The sequence below is a fragment of the Mus caroli genome, chromosome 2 (genome assembly GCF_900094665.2).
Source record: "Mus caroli chromosome 2, CAROLI_EIJ_v1.1, whole genome shotgun sequence".
NCBI classification, from domain to species: domain Eukaryota; kingdom Metazoa; phylum Chordata; class Mammalia; order Rodentia; family Muridae; genus Mus; species Mus caroli.
Window position 1 is genome coordinate 98,753,259 of NC_034571.1, and position 19,939 is coordinate 98,773,197.

At 42.2% G+C, this 19,939-nt stretch overlaps 1 protein-coding gene across 1 annotated transcript in view; it reads left to right on the plus strand.

Annotated features, from left to right (window-relative positions):
- LOC110286633 overlaps window positions 1–19,939 on the plus strand; it is a 156,176-nt gene that overhangs the window by 60,183 nt on the left and 76,054 nt on the right. The window contains exon 3 of the mRNA XM_021153136.2: window positions 13,888–14,130. Coding sequence (XP_021008795.1) covers window positions 13,888–14,130 — 243 coding nt within the window. The remainder of the gene's footprint in view (window positions 1–13,887; window positions 14,131–19,939) is intronic.

The following is a 19,939-nucleotide window of genomic DNA, read 5'->3' on the forward strand; positions in this document are numbered from 1 at the left end:
CTCTCTCTCTCTCTCTCTCTCTCTCTCTCTCTCTCTCTTTCTTTCTTTCTTTCTTTCTTTCTTTCTTTCTTCCTTTCTTTCTTCCTTTCTTTCTTTCTTCCTTTCCTTCTTTCTTTCTTTCTTTCTTTCTTTCTTTCTTTCTTTCTTTCTTTCTTTCTTTCTTTCTTATTTGTTTATCTATCTATCTATCTATCTATCTATCTATCTATCTATCTATGTGTGTGCGTATGTGTGATGCGTGGTCATGACGTCAGAGGACAATGTAGGAGAGCTCTTCTTCTGCTATGTGGGCCATGGGGTTGAATGCATGTTGCCAAACTGACGTGACCAGCATTACTGATCATCCAGCTATCTCTTCAGGCCTTGGCATGCTTCCTTTGTTATTACTCTCCAGTTCTTTCAAATTCAAATATAGAATCATCTAGTAGGATGCAAATTTCTAAGCTCCCTGGTTCAGCTCCTTCCCAAGCATGACGGAGACCATGCCGCTCATTCCACATTATCACAGTTTGGTTTGGGTTTGTGGTTCTGGGATCTAACTCAGGGCCTTGCACATAGGAGGCAAGCATCTCACCACCCAGCTACGTTCCAAGCCCTTGGGTTTCTTAGGGCAGATCTCCTAATGTAGGCCAGACTGCTCTTGAGTTTTTGATTCACCTTGTCCCTGTCTCATAAGTGCTGGGGTTACAGGTGTGGACATGTATACTCAACATAAAATTTTTGTTTTTGTTTTTTAAACATTTATTCATTCATTCATTCATTCATTTATTTTGCTTTTGTGTATTTGTATGTGCATATACATGTGTGTGTGTGTGTATGTGTGTGCATGAGCATGCATAACTGCATACCATGACATGTGTGTGGTGGTCATAGGACAGATTTGGGTTCTCTTCCTCTCCCGTGTGAGTTCTAGGATCAAACTCATGCCTTTGGTCTCTATGGCCATTGCCTTTATCTACCCTGGCTTTTAATTTGTGAGTTTTAAAAGTGCTTTAGATATTTAGTCTTTTCGTTGGGTTAATGAGCTCTAACTTTAGACTGTTGGATCTCATAGTTCATTTTCAGAGGTGGAGATGATGACATGTCGGCTCATCTCACCATTGACACCATCTCCATCTCTACACAGCGTATCTTCAAATGCATAGGGAGTGATACCTAGTGGCTACCACCTGAACACTTACCACCACCAACCCTCATGAACAGGGAATTTGGCTTTTGCCATCTCTGGGAAGGTACATGCTAAGCATTTCATATACATCATGACATTTCGTTTTCATGACATATTAATAGTCACACTTTAAAGATGAAGAAATTTATGCTCAGGCATGTTAAATAACTTGCTGAAAGTCACATCTAATTCATCGAAACTAATCTAATCTAAAATCATATCTAACAGCCGGACTCGGATTTGAAACCCAGACAGCTAACTCTAGAACACTTTCATTAAGTCTCTCTACTTCATGTCATCCTGTACATACTCATTTGTAATTTATAATTTACTTAAATCTTAATAGAAGCTACAGAGTCTTCGAGTAAAAGTGCAAATAAAATAGCATAGGTTAAAACTAAATAAAAAGATTAATCATGTGTAGCCTTTCAAGTTTTTGGAAACTGTCCCATTTTTTTCTAACTTTGCACTTTCTAAGTTAATGCTGCCAGTTCTTTATTTTTAAGCTTTCCTTTCACTGTTGGAGGAATGTTGAGCCCCAGTCAATGAAGTCTGTGGGGGATGGAGTCTTTTTTATTACTGTTGTGTTTCTGGTGCGCAGTAGCTGTTGGTGTCAAGGACATATTGAGTAACCAGGCCAGAGGTGCTGGAGCTGAACGCATCGGCTGTAGGAGGTGAACAGGCTCATGCAGATCAGGTCTGGGCCATCCTCACTGACAATTATGACTTTACTACTCTGAAAGAGACAGGGAAGAGATGATTGGCTTTCTAATCAATTTTCCCGTGTGATACTTTGCAATTGTTAATATACTACTGCAAGCCACCTTGAAATGCTTTAAGGGGACAAAATATAAATGGATTTATTATATATTTATAAAGATGCATATATGCATATGCATCTAAAATTGTATGTTGAGTTGCCCATGTGAAGTCCTTTGCTGTCTGCTGGTCTAAGATGTGAGGAAGGCTGAGTTTTCTTCTCCTGTGTGCTATGGAAGCTGAGATGGGGAAGAGGGCCAGGTCTCCTGTGTGGCATGGGAGCCGTTCTTGATGCTGTGGGATGCTCTTTCTCATCCCAGGGATGTAGTTTCTAGGCCTTTGCCTTGCTGGCTCTTTGGAATTTAAAGCAGTCACCCTGAGACTGTCCTGGTGTATTTCCAAGTGAGGCAGAAAGAAAGAAACAACTGCGCTGTGTTTCACTCCCACTCAGACAGAGACTGTTTGCCTCTAACAGTCACATGCATCATGATGGATGTAGGATTTCTGTCATCAGTGAAAACTTTTGGTTCTTATCAGAAATTCTCCACCCTGTTTCTGTGCAGTTGACAATGCAACTTACACCTAAACTCAGAACTGTAGGGCACTCTCTCCTGTTTGTAGAGGAGAAGCAGGTTCAGAGCGGCTAACTGATTTTTCCTCTCTTGACCTTCATTTTCTTTACCTTTCTTGTAGTCTCTTCATTTCGTGTTTGAACCTAAGCCTCTGGGCTTTGTCTCTTCATTTACTAGTTAATACCATTGTGCTCTTGACTAGATGGTACTGGGTGACTCGTTAAAAAAAAAAAGGAAAGAAATTTATTTTACTGTCCTGGAGGTTGAGAAGTCAAAGATCAAGGGATCACCAGGTGTGGAGTCTTCCAGTAAGGATCTGTTCTCTCTTTCCCAAGATAGTGCCCTACATACTATATTATCTAGACGAGCAATGTGGACATTGTCCTTAACTTGATGCAAAAATGGAAAAGCAATGAAAGGAAGCTCACTTATCAAAACCAGTTATTAAAACCATCCCCTGAGAAATCCCACTAAAATCAGGGACTAGACAAAGCTGTCCACTCTCTTCCTACCTATTCAACATTGTACTTGAAGTCCTAGCCAGAGCAATTAGACAACAAAAGGAGATCAAGGGGATACAAATTGGAAAGGAAGAAGTCAAAATATCACTTTTTGCAGATGATATGATAGTATATATAAGTGACCCTAAAAATTCCACCAGAGATAAACAGCTTCAATGAAGTAGCTGGATATAAAATTAACTCAAACAAGTCAATGGCTTTTCTGTACACAAAGGATAAACAGGCTGAGAAAGAAATTAGGGAAACAACACCCTTCTCAATAGTCACAAATAATATAAAATATCTTGGCGTGACTCTAACTAAGGAAGTGAAAGATCTGTATGATAAGAACTTCAAGTCTCTGAAGAAAGAAATTAAAGAAGATCTCAGAAGATGGAAAGATCTCCCATGCTCATGGATTGGCAGGATCAATACAGTAAAAATGGCTATCTTGCCAAAAGCAATCTACAGATTCAATGAAATCTCCATCAAAATTCCCTGCTTGTGGACGTTGTACATCGTGGTGCGGAGCCTAGTGCGCACCACGATGTACAACGTCCACAAGCAGCATGGTACTGGTATATCGACAGACAAGTACAGCAATGGAACAGAATTGAAGACCCTGAGATGAACCCACACACCTATGGTCACTTGATCTTTGACAAGGGAGCTAAAATCATCCAGTGGAAAAAAGACAGCATTTTCAACAAATGGTGCTGGCACAACTGGCAGTTACCATGTAGAAAAATGTGAATTGATCCATCCCTATCTCCTTGTACTAAGGTCAAATCTAAGTGGATTAAGGAACTCCACATAAAACCAGAGACACTGAAACTTATAGAGGAGAAAGTAGGGAAAAGCCTCGAAGATATGGGTACAGGGGAAAAATTCCTGAATAGAACAGCAATGGCTTGTGCTGTAAGATCGAGAATCGATAAATGGGACCTCATAAAGTTGCAAAGCTTCTGCAAGGCAAAAGACACTGTCAATAAGACAAAAAGACCACCAACAGATTGGGAAAGGATCTTTACCTATCCTAAATCAGATAGGGGACTAATATCCAATATATATAAAGAACTCAAGAAGGTGGACTCCAGAAAATCAAATAACCCCATTAAAAATGGGGCTCAGAACTGAACAAAGAATTCTTACCTGAGGAATACCGAATGGCAGAGAAGCACCTGAAAAACTGTTCACCATCCTTAATCATCAGGGAAATGCAAATCAAAACAACCCTGAGATTCTACCTCACACCAGTCAGAATGGCTAAGATCAAAAATTCAGATGACAGCAGATGCTGGCGAGGATGTGGAGAAAGAGGAACACTCCTCCATTGTTGGTGGGATTGCAAGCTTGTACAACCACTCTGGAAATCAGTCTTGCGGTTCCTCAGAAAATTGGACATAGTACTACTGGAGGATCCAGCAATACCTCTCTTGGGCATATATCCAGAAGATGTCCCAACCGGTAAGAAGGACACATGCTCCACTATGTTCATAGCAGCCTAATTTATAATAGCCAGAAGCTGGACAGAACCCAGATGTCCCTCAACAGAGGAATGGATACAGAAAATGTGGTACATTTATACAATGGAGTACTACTCAGCTATTAAAAAGAATGAATTTATGAAATTCCTAGGCAAATGGATGGACCTGGAGGGCATCATCCTGAGTGAGGTAACACAATCACAAAGGAACTCACACAATATGTACTCANTGATAAGTGGATATTAGCCCACAAACTTAGGATACCCAAGGTATAAGATACAATTTGCTAAACGCATGAAACTCAAGAAGAACGAAGACAATGTTTGGAGCTGAGACAAAAGGATGGACCATCTCGAGACTGTCATATCCAGGGATCCATCTCATAATCAGCTTCCAAATGCTGACACCATTGCATACACTAACAAGATTTTGCTGAAATGACCCAGATATAGCTGTCTCTTGTGAGACTATGCCGGGGCCTAGCAAACACAGAAGTTGATGCTCACAGTCAGCTATTGGATGGATCACAGGGCCCCCAATGGAGGAGCTAGAGAAAGTAACCAAGGAGCTAAAAGGATCCGCAATCCTATAGGTGGAACAACATTATGAACTAACCAGTACCCCGGAGCTCTTGACTATAGCTGCATATATATCAAAAGATGGCCTAGTCGGCCATCACTGGAAAGAGAGGCCCATTGGACTTGCAAACTTTATATGCCCTAGTACAGGGGAACGCCAGGTCTAAAAAGTGGGAGTGGATGGGTGGGAGGGTATGGGGGAGTTTTGGGATAGCATTGGAAATGTAAATGAGGAAAATACCTAATAAAATATATAAAAATAAAATAATAAAAGATAAAACCATCCCCTGATGGAGCTCTTGTGACCTAAACACCTCTTAAAGGTCCCAATCCTTTAGGAATTGATTTATACAACATCAGCAAAGCATGCTCTTTATAATAATCATGATAACCACGTAAAATGCAGACTCTAAGGATCCCCACATTGCATTTAATTGTAACCGTGGTTTCTAAAGCATCTTCACATTCTTTTTACAGCAAGGAGGCTGAGCGGGAAGTACCAGGGAGGAAACGAAGGTGGAAAAGCTAAACATTCCAAGATGAAAGTAGAAGCAAAACCAACAACTCCAAACCCAAACACTCAGCAGACTTTCTCCTTTACATGTCGGCATTAAAGAAGGACTAACAGCCAGGCATGGTGGTCCTAGCACTTGGAAGGTGGAGGCAGGGGATTAGAAGCTTATGAACATCCTCGCCTACATAGCAAGTTTGAGGCTAGCCCGGTATAAAAAGACCCTGTCATACACAAACAAATGAAGAACAACTGATAGATAACTGCCAACTATTCCTAATCACTTTCTGGGCATTGTGCTTTCGGGTCCATGTTTCTAACCTCCTTGGTGTGTGATAGTGACAGTAGGACCTAGGTCCTCGAGCCTGCAAAGTCATGTTCCAACATAAAGCCCCTGCCCTCTTAAACTTTCTTCTGCTTTAACTTTTTATAATTACATACAATGCTGTTAATTATTACATATAGTATATAATGTACTTTGGTCGTATTTTCCCCATTGTCTGCTCTTATCCCATTTCCCCTCCTGTTGAATTCCCTGCTGAATTTCCAACAAGTCTTCCAACTACTTTCATGGCCTTTGGTGTATGTTCCGTTGCAGTTCATTAGGGTCTCCTGTGTGAGCATAGATGGGAACAAGGGCAATTTACCATATTGAGGACTATGACTCCTACTGCCTCTATAACTTTTAACTGCTTCTGTGAGGGGTGGGGCTCATGAGTGCCACTCTGTTCATGATGGAATGTTGGTGGGCCCAGGCCCATGCAATCTAATGCAGGTAGTCACTGCTGCTCTAAGTTCAAGATTGCAACAGCCATGCTTTGGCCTTTGTCTCTGCTTGGAGCTGAAGTGCAAGCACATGTTTGGGCTCTAGAGCTTTATTTCTTCAACTTGTTTATTTAAATTGAATTAAAATTTGCATATGTTTACTTTATAGAGCACATCCTGAAGTCACAGCTTTGTCCTAAATACCCACCAATATACATCCATTCACTCTTTACATATGTGTTGAATGCCTGGTAGGATCAAAGAACACTGCTAGACAGAAGTAAGCCTGGTTTCCTGCTCTCAGAGATCCTCTGTCTGGAGAAGGAGATAGATGCTAAATGATCACACTTAACCTCCAAGCTTTGCATGTGACTTCAGGATGCGGCTGTGCTGTGCTTGCAGCTTGGTTAATGAAAGACAGCCATTTTCCTATTCAATAAGGCTAGGGGCAATTTGAGTTACTGCAAGACACATGTAGATGTTTTTTTGTCAATTCCTGTATTAGATGAAATGCTTGATAAAAACAACATTGAATGGGGAGGAACGTATTGGGTTGATGGCTTCAAGAGTGTCAGTCCATCCTGCTGGGTAGGGTGTAGAGCAAAGCAATTCATACCATGCCTGACTAGGAAGCAGAAAGAAAAGGATGCTGGCACTTGGGATGCTGCCTTTCTTACAGCTTCCTTTAATTTGCATGGGTTCCTATCCCGTGGATGCTGTTTTCACTTATTCGGGGGAAGGAGGTCCCTCTGGAATTAGATTTCTGAAAGCATCCTTACGTGCACAGCCAGTATTTGTGGCACCAACCTCTGAAGTGATTGTAAATCCAGTTAAATAGGCAACACAGATTAAATATCAGTATCCATCTAAGGACTGTTGGCATTGTCAGTGAACTCACTCAGGTAGCCATCCACCGAATGAACTTAGTAGCAGACTTCTCTCTTATTATTTTGCTGTTCATTTAGATGAACTTTAATAAAACTCTAGGTATTCATTTAAATACTGGCTTCTTAAGGAAAGAAAGAAAGTGGGTTATGTTTAATTAATTTTTCTTGCTCCTCTGTGGTGGGAATTTGGGTCACAATGAGCATAATTTGTACACCAAAGATCCAGAATAATTTTCTACATTTCTAGCTTCAAGTGAATATACTTTATAATAAAAATGGACAGAGAGATTTATGAGCCAGAGGATCATGGAGTTTGCTGTGAGATTGTGTCTCTTAGGAATGTCAGAAGCTACACCCATAAAGTCTCACCAACATGGCCACCTGAAAGTGAACTGAACAAGGACAGTAGACATGCTAACACGGACTCTGGGAGGTGTGGGGAACAATCCTTGGAGGTCTCCATTCTCATGAAGAACTAAGGAATGCTGAGAACTGAGAAAAAGTCTTCCTTAGAGAAGAGCACACAAAAAAACAATACCAAATGGTCCTGAAGACATATACATTCAGGTAACATTACAGACTGAGCAGGTTGTATTCATATATATTCACACACACACACACACACACACACACACACACACACACACACACTTAATGAAGAAAGAGGGAATGAATTGGAAAGAGGTCAAGGAGGGTGTGTGGGAGGTTTAGAGAGAGGGAAGGGAAGAGGAAGTGATGTATCTCAAGTATAATCTCAAAAATAAAAGAAATATTTTTAAAGTAAATGAAATGAGTAAACCTTTGAGTATCCACATTTAGGATGGCTAAAAGTTCAGATTGTGCTTGCTAGAGTTTTTATTTCCTGGAGCTGAAATCAGATCTTTCGGACACATGGCATTAGTTATTTCAGGCTCTGTCAGGATACTGCTATAGTAGATTAACATTGTAAACCAGAAGCCCAAACCAGCTGATAGTCCTAAAAGCAGCAGGGTGTTAGCAGCCCGGCTGAGCAAGATGGAGGATGGCAGGAGCTACCTGGCCTCACTCTTTCCTCTGGTCTAAGTCTGGCTCCAACCTTGACCAGATGCTGTCTGCATCTTGGTTTCTATCTTCACAGGGGACTTAGTGAAATGGATCCACTGTACACACACACACACACACACACACACACACACACACACACTCACTCACTCATCACGGCTCCCCAAACGGAGAATGCCCTTTTCCCCCGATTCCCTCCTCCATTAGCAAAGCCAGAGAGCAGTTGGCATTGAAAACTTCTGTTGTGAGCTGAGCACGGCCTCTGTTTATTTAAACCTGGCTCCATCTGAGTGCAAATCGCACTTGGTGGGGCCCTTTTAATTTTTCTGTTGGATTTTTAATTCAACTATAAAGACAATTCAAGTGCGAAACTTCGGCGTGCTGACTTTGTTCTTTGAGTCATTGCACTGTAATTAGCTGAGCTGGGTTTTAAATGCTGCAAGGGAACATCTTTCTTGTCTGTTTATGTCAGAAAAAAATGGCTAATGAGCACTTATCAAAGAGATGAACATTTTTTTTTCATTAGATTAAGTAACATCAAAACAGATTTGTAATGTTCTATTATGTTTCAGCTTGGAAGAAATTGGGTAAAATAGCTAATATCTTCACGGCTGCCCAAGAATGTCTCTTGTAAGACAAGATCCGCCTCCCCTCGTCCCCCACACACCTAGACTTCAGCAAAGTGCCCATCGGTGACAACTTCCTGTGTGGCTAGGTGGCTTAAAGGCACCTTCTCAAAGGGCTCAGAATGACCTTAAAATTATCTGTAGCGTGTGAATGCCTGTGAAGCCAGTGTCATTTCTGGTTGTCAGTGCCTTGTGCCATGGTTCCTTGTGACTTGATCTTACAGTCCTATCTGATTGCTTTTAAAGAACCATTCATTTCCATGTTCCCACAGCTATCAATCAAAATTCCGTCTGGAACATCAGTATCTGCCTTCTTCCTCGTGGACAGTTTTGAGTGTTTATGTGGATGGCATTCGTGTTTTAACAAAAGGCACAATGATGACGTCTGATTTCTTAAGACAACTCATAGTAAAAATGTAGACTTAAGAATCTCTCAGCTGGACATGGTGGCGCACGCCTTTAATCCCAGCACTCAGGAGGCAGAGGCAGGTGGATATCTACAAGTACGAGGCCAGCCTGGTCTACAAAGTGAGTTCCAGGACAGCCAGGACTACCTAGAGAAACCATGTTTCCCAAAACAAAAACAACTAGAAGAACAAGAATCTTCTCCCTTAAAAATTCACTTTATCTTTCTTTGGATGTGTGTGTATGGTCTGTGCGGTCACATGCTTATAGACTGATGCTTAAGGTCAGAGTGGGTATTGATCCACGGAACTGGAGTCACAGGAGGCTGTGAACCATTCAGTGTGGGCACTGAGAACAAAATTCTAGTCTTCTGCAAGCGCAGCAGGTACTCTTAACCACCGAGCCATCTCTCTATCCCCAGAACGTTCTCGTTTTACATGTATCTTGGATGACAGGCTTTTTGTTTCTTTAATTTTATACCACAAGTTTGAGGCAGTGTATAGTGGCCTATAAGCGTGTTAATGGGGCATTGTCTTGAGTGACGATGGATGGGAGAGAGCCCAGCCACTGTGAGTGATGCCCTCCTTGCACAGATGGCCCTGGGGTGTATAAGGGAGCTAGCTGAATGAGTAAGCCAGTGCACAGCATCCCTCTGTAGTTCTCTGAGCATTTCTGAATACTTGGTGTAACAGTGTTCTGTGGCTCTCTTCTACTTCCTCTGCTCTAGTACTAGAATCCAGCATTTCTTCAAAGTCTCTGGTTCTTATGGGGGGGCAATAGTACTTAAAAATTAAACACTGGATACTAGGTGCTGCTGGACAGCCTCTATGTCTACACTGAGTACATACAGGATTGATGAGACTCTCTCTCTCTCTCTCTCTCTCTCTCTCTCTCTCTCTCTCTCTCATATTCACAAATCTGGTCTAATGCTAGAAAGTTAATTTTAGTCTTTCTCTTTTATGTCTTTAGTTTTGTATTTGTGTGTGTGGGTTATGTGGGTTTCTGTGGAAGTGTGCATGTGGTGTGTATAAGTGACTGGAGGCCAGAGGAGAGTGTCGGACAGATCCCAAGGAGCGGAAGCTACAGGCAGTAGTGAACTGCCGGGCATGGACGCTGAGAACTGCACTTGGCTCCTCTGAAAGAACAGTGAGTGCTCTTAACCACTGAGCCACTTCCCCAGCCTCTCCGGGTAGTGTTTAAGCCCTTTCTCAAGGTGAGGAATCTGGTTCACACTTCTTTTCTGGTTCACACTCTTTTCTGGTTCACACTCTTTTCACTGTTTCTACTCACTGTTTTAGGCTTGTATTCACTCAAGGCTGATTCAGAATTACTGACCCCATTGCTACAAAAATTTATAACTCTAACACTTGATATTTGTTAACTGATCATTTTTGTCTCCAGACTGAGTGTTTAGTCAAAATTTATGTTTGCCTGCTTAGTGTGATATTTTTATTTGAAAAATCATTGGATTTATTCGCCTTTGTCTCTATTTCATGTTGGATTTTACATCTTCCTCTTTTGTTAATAATATCACCATCATCATCCCAAACCAAAATGATTTCAAAAACAGCAGCAGAAATGTACACTGCCTTCCTCTCCCCTGCCACCGTGTTAACGTGCCTTCAGAGTTTCTGTTTGTAAGTATAAGTACGTAAATAAATACGTTCGCGTTCTTTTCGCCTCATCATGGTTCCTTTTAAGCACAGGGGTATGTCTGTCTTTTGGAGTTTGGTTTGCTCTCTTAGCTTGGTAGTCTCCGTGAGTTTTCATCCTCCTCCAGCAGATGTGACTTCACTCTTCTTTATGAGTGACTGTAACACATTGCTTTATCCATGTGTCTTTCGACAGACACGGGGGCTGCTCCCATAGCTTGACTTTTGCGAATAGGGCTGCCATAAACACCGAAGTGAAGAGTCTCTGGGGTCTGCTGATCAGATTTCTTTGGGCCTATTTTCAGGAATGGTATGGCTGCTTTTGTTGTTTTGCTTTTGTTGTTGTTGTTTTCTGTTTCTTGTTTTCTTTTCCTTCGTACTGATTTCCACAATGTGTGGACTAATTCCTAATTTACACTCCTCCCAGTGTTGTTTTATAAGAGTTCTCTTATCTCTACATTTTCCCCCAAATTTTTGTGTTGTTGTTATTTTTCTTAACGGTAGCCATTCTGACTTGGGGGGAGAGAGAATCTGGGTGTTGTTTTAATTTGCGTTTCCCTAATGGCTAAGGATGTTGAACACTTTTTCGTGTGTTCATTGTATGTTTGTACCTTATCTTTTGAGAACTATCTGTTCATCTCATTGCCCTGTTTATTAATTGGACTACTGGATTTCTTGGTAGATAGTCTTTTTAAGTTTTTAACATTGCGTACATTGTTGAGTCAGTTTATAGATGTGCACCATTCTGTACTGTACTCTGAGAGTTCCACAGCTTATTCAACTCACTATGCAGCCGAGGATGACCCTGAACTTCTGATCCTCCTGCCTCTGCGTCTTAGTACCAGGATGCCCATCCAGCCTGGGTTATGTCAGCCTGGGCATGGAAGCCAGGGCTTTGTCTATGCTAGGCAGGCACTCTTCCAACTGAGCTACATCCTAGCTCTTGTGGGCTTTTCAATTGGGTTTTTAAAAAAATCCTTTTTCTCATGGAAGTTGTAAAGTTCTTCATGAATTCTGAATGCCCTGTCTCCCCACCTACTAGCCTTTGTCCTACTCCTCAGAAGCCTTGAAAGCTGATTTTTGTATCATTAGCACCATAAGACTCCTATTTTCTTCTTAAACCTTCAGCCTCATGACCATTGTGCTTCCTGCTGGGTTCTTTCTCTGTCTCACTCAATGAGCTTATGCCTCATTGAGTGCCTTAATAGGAACAGTGTTATCAGTCTCCTCTCTGAAGCTTGCTTTCCTTCTGGATGTCACTGCCACTGCCACTTCTAGCAGAGCAAGAACATCACAAATTTGGGCCAGGGTTTAATGGTAGGACATTTTCAGAGCATGTTTAAGGTTCAGGCTTCTATGCCTTAGACAGCAAGGAGTGAACAAACAAACAAATGAACACATATTCTAGCTCTCTGTTATGTCCTCAGCTATTGTGAGATCCTGATAGAACTATTGGTGGCTACTGAGTACTTCACTAGGGTGTGTCATCCTGCCCCTAGGCTGTGGTCTGCAAAGCCCACCTTCCTCAGCTCCTAATAGCTTCCAGCAGCTGTTCTGCAGCATCTTCTCACACACAGAGACGCTTACTCTGATCTGAGTTACTCCATCATTGCTGGTACTAGCAGTCATCTTTCCACTTAGCACATTTCATTAAATTTATATGGAAATGAGAGAACACAGTCAAATTGACAAAGCATTTCACAATTGACAGGGAAATTGGCTTGCTCATGCATTGCTAGGGAGGGGACAAATTGGTACCGTCTTTCTAGAGGGTATTAATTTATATCAAAATCCTTAACAATTCATTTGTCCTTTGGCCCAGCAATTTTGCTTCTAGGAATTTATCCTAAGGCAATAACGGTGAAAACATATAAAGATTTATTTGGAAAGATTTCCATCTTGTGACCCAAACTGGAATCAAAACACTAACTATGCATCAGTGCGGGACGTGATAAATTCTGGCGCATCAATGCAATGAGATATAATGGAATTTGATGCTGCCACAGAGGCAGATGAATATGTAAACACATTAGTGGCCTATTGTTCTGTAAAGAGCTCAAAACAACACATAGGGAGGGAATCCCATTTTAAAAGGTACATCCAGATCTATAAGACTGGAATAGCACACATGGAAATGTTTCTTAATAATGAATATAGTTACATTTTTCCTTTTATAAAAGTGCATTTTTCCCTATAAGATATAATTTGTTTAAGAATTTATTATGCTTTACTTTTTAAAACTTACAGTTGTCAGAGCCTCTTGAGAATATGTTCTGATGAACATTTTATTTTATACTGATGCCCTGAGCTGTGTTTTTATACTCTTTATAGTATAGTACTCTGTGAGCACTTTATAGATTTCATTAGATTTTTATGTTATTGAAAATACTTTGTAGAACAAAAGACTCCATGCAAACACATTTAAAATCTCTGTTTTTTTTTTAAAAATTCAAACAAAGGTTCTGTCTGTTTCTGTATTGTGTGACAAAACATGTTCAGTAAAGAAGTTTTTCTTTAAAAAAAATAAAATTACATTTATTTGTGTGTGTGTGTGTGGATGCGCGGTGCGTGTGTGTGTGTGTGTGTGTGTGTGTGTGCGCGCGCGCGCAGAACGCTGCGTGTTTGGATGTCAGAAGACAATTCTGAGGGGCTCTATTTTCATACTCTTTTATCATGTGGGTCCAAGGAATTAAACTCAGCTTGCCAGCGTTGGCATCAGCATCTCTACCCACTGAGCCATCTCACTGGCATTAAGAGTCCTGTAGGAAAGTGCTTAGAGTTTGTGATACTCAGATAATCTTGGAAGATTCCTTTCCTAAAACACAAACTTAGTATCCCTTTTGAAACCAGTGGTCAGAATTGTATGCAGTTGCTTTAAAAACTAAGATTAGATGTCTCTCGGACACTCACATCCACGGTTGCTTTTTCTCTTGAAGGAATTCTGACGCAGCAATCACTGTGATTCCTTGGGCATGGAGGCTTCTTCCTAGAAATGCCGCTCGTTCCGTATCTACATCATCAGTCAATCAGCGAGCCGAGGATCGCCACCGGCAGCTGGAGGCCTATGGATACTTCCTGCCCATCCAGACCCGGTGGCAGGACAATGACCAGAACGGCCACGTGAACAATGCTGTGTACTACAGCTACTTCGACACTGTAATCAACCACTACCTGATCAGGTAGGCATGAATCTTACGCTGCCCTTGCTGTGTGTCCTTGTTTGGGACTCAGAGCAGAGCATTTCTCTGCTACCTACCTCATTTGTGGAGCAGCCTGGATATTGAGCTCTTCAAAGGAGAACAGAAGGTCGGACATTTGGGGGAGAATGTGTGGCTCTGCCTTTCCCAGGGTCTCAGGTGTTCACATATCTTGGTCCTTTACACTAACTTGTCAGCAAATGTGTTTATTTGAAGCTCAAATAAACACCTACATAACAAACCACATGATGTTCAGATGTGGGGCAACTTGAGCAGATATTAACATCAACCCTCAAGGCCTTTTTGTGAGAAAAGCAGCTGCCTTCCCCACGGAGGATACTTGGAAGGGAAAAGGAGAGATGGGAAGTTACTTATTATCCTTTGGATGCCTTGATGACTTGATTGTCTGATCAGCATGCTTGCAAGAGTGGTTAGTATGTTTTTGGTTAATTTAATTGTCTATCGGAGAGACTGTGTCCTATAGAGAAAGCGGCATGAAGTCTATCTTCATCTTGCAGTGAGCTCAACTGTTTTGATAAAATTGTTAAACCTTACTGAGCCTTCTATGCAAACAACTCACATTTATTGAGAACGTTCTCGGATGCATCTTATTCAGTTTCTCATTTACCTCAACTGTTAGAGCATAGCAAAAATGCCAGCATAGCAAAAAAATAGAGCCTCCTGGCGGAGTGTCCTTTGGAGGCACACTGGAACACAGAGCCAGCATTTCTCTGTCTCAAATCTCTCTTTGGCTCACAGAACTACTTTCATAGGCAGACCGGAAGTTCTGATGAGCTGTTCTTTCCTAAGAGCAGCCTGCAGCTGTGGGCTGATGGAACCGGTGTACGGACACCCACAGCTTCCCCTCTTCTTGACTGAGGTAACATTGAGATGCACAGTTTACTTAAGCTCCTAGGATTTCCTAGTGGGTTTGAACTCAAGCCACATAAGTTGATAGCCTTTTTTTTAAAAAAAAATGGGGGTAAAATGTACACAACAACAAACTCAGTATTTCAACCACTCAAAGATTTTCAGTTTTAAATAATGTATATAATGTATGTATTCCCAGCAAGGGCATGTAAGTGCAGTGCCAGTGGAGGCCAGTAGAGGGCATCAGTTTCCCTGGAACTGGAAAAACAGTCTGCTGTGAGGGCTGGGAATCCAACTCAGGACTTCTGCAAAAGCATGGTGTTCTCTGAACTACCATGCCGTCTCTCCAGGTCTCATTTCAATCATTTTAGATTATAAACAGTTTCTTGAGTTTTAATATACGATGTATGTATAACCCAGCACTGCTATCACATTTCAGAATATTCCCATCATTCTCCCAAAGAAACCCTCTACCTACTCGCCATCTATCTTCCGGCAATCATTACCTGCCTCAAAGAAACCCTCTACCTATTTGCCGTCTATCTTCCGGCAATCGTTATCTGCTTCCCGTCTGTCTGGATTTTCCTCCTCTGGACTTTGCATATAAGTGGCATTGCACAAGTGATTTTGGCATAGCATTTGGCTGGTTCATCTGCGACAGCTTCTCCCGGTACTTTATTCCTGAGTATTATGACCTGTCACTTGAACCGCATTTTCTCTGTCCGCTCATTCATCAGGTGACAGATATTTAGAGTGTTCCTATGTGGGGGATATTATGAACAATGCTGCTATGAACATTTCATGTGATTTGTGTGTGTGTGTGTGTGTGTGTGTGTGCAGGCATTTCTCAGTGCTTTAGAGCACATACTTCAAGTGGAATGCCTAGGTGGTGTGGTGACTCTGTGTAACGGAGGAACTCAGAGGTGTCTCCCAGACTGTGATTGCTTTTCTGTGAGCAGGGTATGAGGTTCCAGTCTGTCCATTTTAGCACCGACTGTTGTTATTACCAGTTTTAGAAAATTGCAGCCATTATATTGTATGTTGACTGTGTCATATTTCCATTCAGATCCTGGTTTCCTGGTGATTAATGATATCAGGTGTCTTCTTCCCATTGAACTGGGACCTTCCTTGGGAAAATGTTCGTTCAAATCTTTTGCTTCCTTTAGTTGTGTTTGTTGTTGAGTTATTACAGTATGTTTTATATTCTGGATATATACATATATGTGTGTATATTCTTCATATTCTGGATATATACATATATATGTGTATATTCTTCATATTCTGGATATATACATATATATGTGTATATTCTTCATATTCTGGATATATACATATATGTGTATATCCTTCATATATATGTGTATATATGTACACACACGATCTGTAATCTTTTCTTCCACCTTGAGTTTTCTTTTATGTTTTTTTTTCTTTTGATTCAGAAGTTTTCAATTGAATGACTTGGAGAGAAATTTGAGACTAGAAGATGCTGAGCTGGATACTTTCCATCCCGCCTCCTTCCTCACTGGCCGAGGAGCTTAATCTGTCTAGTACTGTATGGCTCGAATTCAGAGTGCAGACTTCCATGTTAGGACATTCAAGTTTTTCTTCTCTTTGTAAGAGGGAATACAGAATAACTTTCGCTTAAATCTCTCTCCTCCCTGCTTCCTCTCTCCCTTCTCCTGTCCCCACCCCCACCCCCCGTGTGTGTCTGTGTCTGTGTGCACGCGTACACACACACACACATACACACACACACACACACACACACACACACACGGAAGCCAGAGATCGATCCTGTTGGGTGTCTTTCTCAATCTCTCTTCACCTTATTCTTTGAAATGGGTCTGTCACTGAAGCTAGAGCTTATCAATTTCTGTAGAGCATTTGATTAGCTGGCCCCCAGGGATCCCTCTGTCTCTGCTTCTCCAGTGCTGGCCTTGCAGGAGTGTGCCACCATGCTGGGCTTGGGTCCTTGGGCTTACTGGGCAAGTAATTGACTGAGCCATCATCTTACCCTGACAAACTGTCTCTTTTCTAGTATAAATTGTGCATATTATACTTAAAAAAAATCCAGAGCAAATGGCAAAGATATTGCAGTAATTTCCTACTGTTTATCGAATAGAGCATTTTGACAGTTATTTTCCAACTTGCTCAAGGCCACACATTCTTTTTTAGGAAGAGTCAGCCGTGGACGCTCTTTGGGTTGACACTTGGGCCACCTCAGTGTAATTTCAACTTAACAATGTTTAGCTTTTTAGTTTTTGAGTGTCTCCCATTTGCAGAGGGGCACCTGGAAGGATCTTGTGTAGTTAATGGAGGTTGAGTTCTTTTCTGGTGGAGATTGTGTCTGTGTGGTTATAACAGGCACTCTAGTAGTTGGGGGGGTTATTAAAGTCGGCAGCTTGCAAGGGAGAATTTCTGCCAGAATAATGTTTTATTTCAGGTAAAACCTTAAGTGTTCTTACACATTGACTTTCCAGTGGTGACAAGACCCTGACTATTGGTACCAGGCAAGGTGCCAAGCCTGAGAGCAGTGCAACCTTGTTGCTCCCCATTCCAGAGTCCATGAGCACTGCACATGCGTGGGCCACTCGAAGATGATAGGCGCTGCGCATGAGTGCGACACCCATGGGTTTACCAGCAACATCATTGCCTGAAATATTCCTTCAGTGAGGGGCTTTACTCCAAGAGAAGGGATCATGAGGTTGTGAAGGGAGAGATGGCAGCATAAGCCACAGTTTGCCCGAGTTCCCATGGCTTTGACACATGGAAGGGGTTAAGTCGTTCTTGAACAGTTTATCGCTCATCAATTGTAATTAAATATGTTTATATTAAATTATGTTTTGTAATTAATGTAAAATCCTTTAGCCTATGCCGTTATTAGAACCAGATGCTGAAGTACCAACAATATTTCAACATGACTGTACTGCCTCGCCAGCTGTCTGACTGTAATTACTTTAATCTCAGCTTGTTATCTAATTATCACCTTTGTAAAGGGAAAAGTACTCTCTAATGCCTCCTGATTGTTTCAGATGATGATGAAGAGCGGGAAACAGCTGTCAGAGATCGGGCCCTGCTTATCACAGTGGAGGAACTTACCCCGAAGTGTATTCAGGGCCAAACCGTGGAGGAAGGCTGCCAGGCGAGAACGGGGGACTGGCCAGTGAGGGGAGACAGGTGGCATGCTGGATGAACTGTGAGGTGACGCCTGCCTCCTCTGCTCCTCCGGCAATGCCTGGGGTCAGGGTTCTCAGTCCTTAGAGACTCGGGACTTTGCTGACAGCGAGCAGTATGGCTGCCCTGAGGATTGCATGGATTAAGCATGGGAAGCCCTCAGTGTGGCATTTGACAATGTACACATAGTAGGTCAATGTGAACTGTTCACCCTAAAAAACCAGCTGCTTGTGAGTTTGGGCTGGGGAGACGGCTCAGAAGGTTAGGTGGATAACAAGGGTCTGAGTTCCTGAAAAGGCTTGCAAGGCTGTTAGCATTTGTAACTCAGGCTGGATGGCAGAGACAGAAGGATCCCTGGGGGCTTCCCAGTCAAAGAGTCTAACTACCTGTGAGCTCCAGGTTCAGTAGAGACCCTGTCTCTAAAGATAAGATTGAGAGTGATGGGAAAGACACTTGAGGTTGACCTCTGTCCTCCACACATGTGTACACACACACATACACACACACACACACACACACACACACACAGAGAGAGAGAGAGAGAGAGAGAGAGAGAGAGAGAGAGAGAGAGAGAGAGAGAGAGAGAGAAGGATTTGGGTTTTCTCCAATTCTACTTTATCCTTTCACAGCTAAGCCTGAAACAATTTAAATGGAGCACATGATGCTAGCAACTTGACATTGTCAATTTGTTTTCCAAATCACGTTTAAGTCTTATCCGTTAGCCTATGCTGTCATTAGAATGGGGCTGAAATATTGTTTGCTGCATTCTGCATTGGTCACTCCTACACAGGTCATCAAACCAGCTAAGAGGGTAAGTGAGCATGGGCAGAGAAGCCATGGAGCCCCTGAGGAGCCTCAGCTCTCTTGGTTTTGGGGTTCACTCTAGCATTCTCATATTAGCCCTTGGTGAAGCAACCAGCTAGTTCCTAAGTGGTCACTGAAGCAGGTTCCCCTTGGGTGTCTCCTAAGCCTCTGGTGCTTGTTTGAACTTCACCTCTGGGGACTACACTGTGTTAGAGGGGAGTTGCTACCAGTGTTCTTTATCACATGAACAGCAGGATGCCAGGTATGAAGATACAGGGAGTGTGATGGGCAGGGGTGGAGGTAGGGGTGGGCATAAGTATAATGGACCAAGCTAATAAGGAGGCTAGGCTCTCATTGCTGAGATGAGGCTAGACTACTAGCCAGGTATGAGCTCAGATAAAACCTTAGTCTTTAAAGGTCAGGAATAGGAGCCCTTTTTAAAAGTGGGCAGGCATCTTGTCTTAGGAGAGAGGGAGGGAACTAGGTAAGAGGAAGGAAAGAAGGGAGAATAAAGGATAAGAGGGAAAAATCGAGGAGCCCAGAACAGGCCTCTGCATGGAGCTGAGTGTGGTGAGCCTGAGAGGAGCCTGGGTGAGCGCTGGCTACTTAGAGGTGCCTTGTCTTGATTCAGACACACCTTGGGCAATAACTGTGTGACTGACCTCAGCCTTGGGAATTTCAGTTCAGCTTAAAAATAATGCCCCATGGAGATGCAGAGGTCATCGGGGCAGATGCTAGGGCAGTGTGCACAAAGTCTGACACTACAGAAGGTTCAGAGGAGTTAACAATTCTCGAAGCCTCTTTTCTAGTAGCTATGGATGTGACATATGGAACGTGCCTTTAAGATCCAGGCAGGAAAATACAATCTTCTCAACGTGGAGGTCTGGTGACATGGGAAGGAACCAAAGAGCAACAGGGAGATGATATACAGAGATCAGCATCT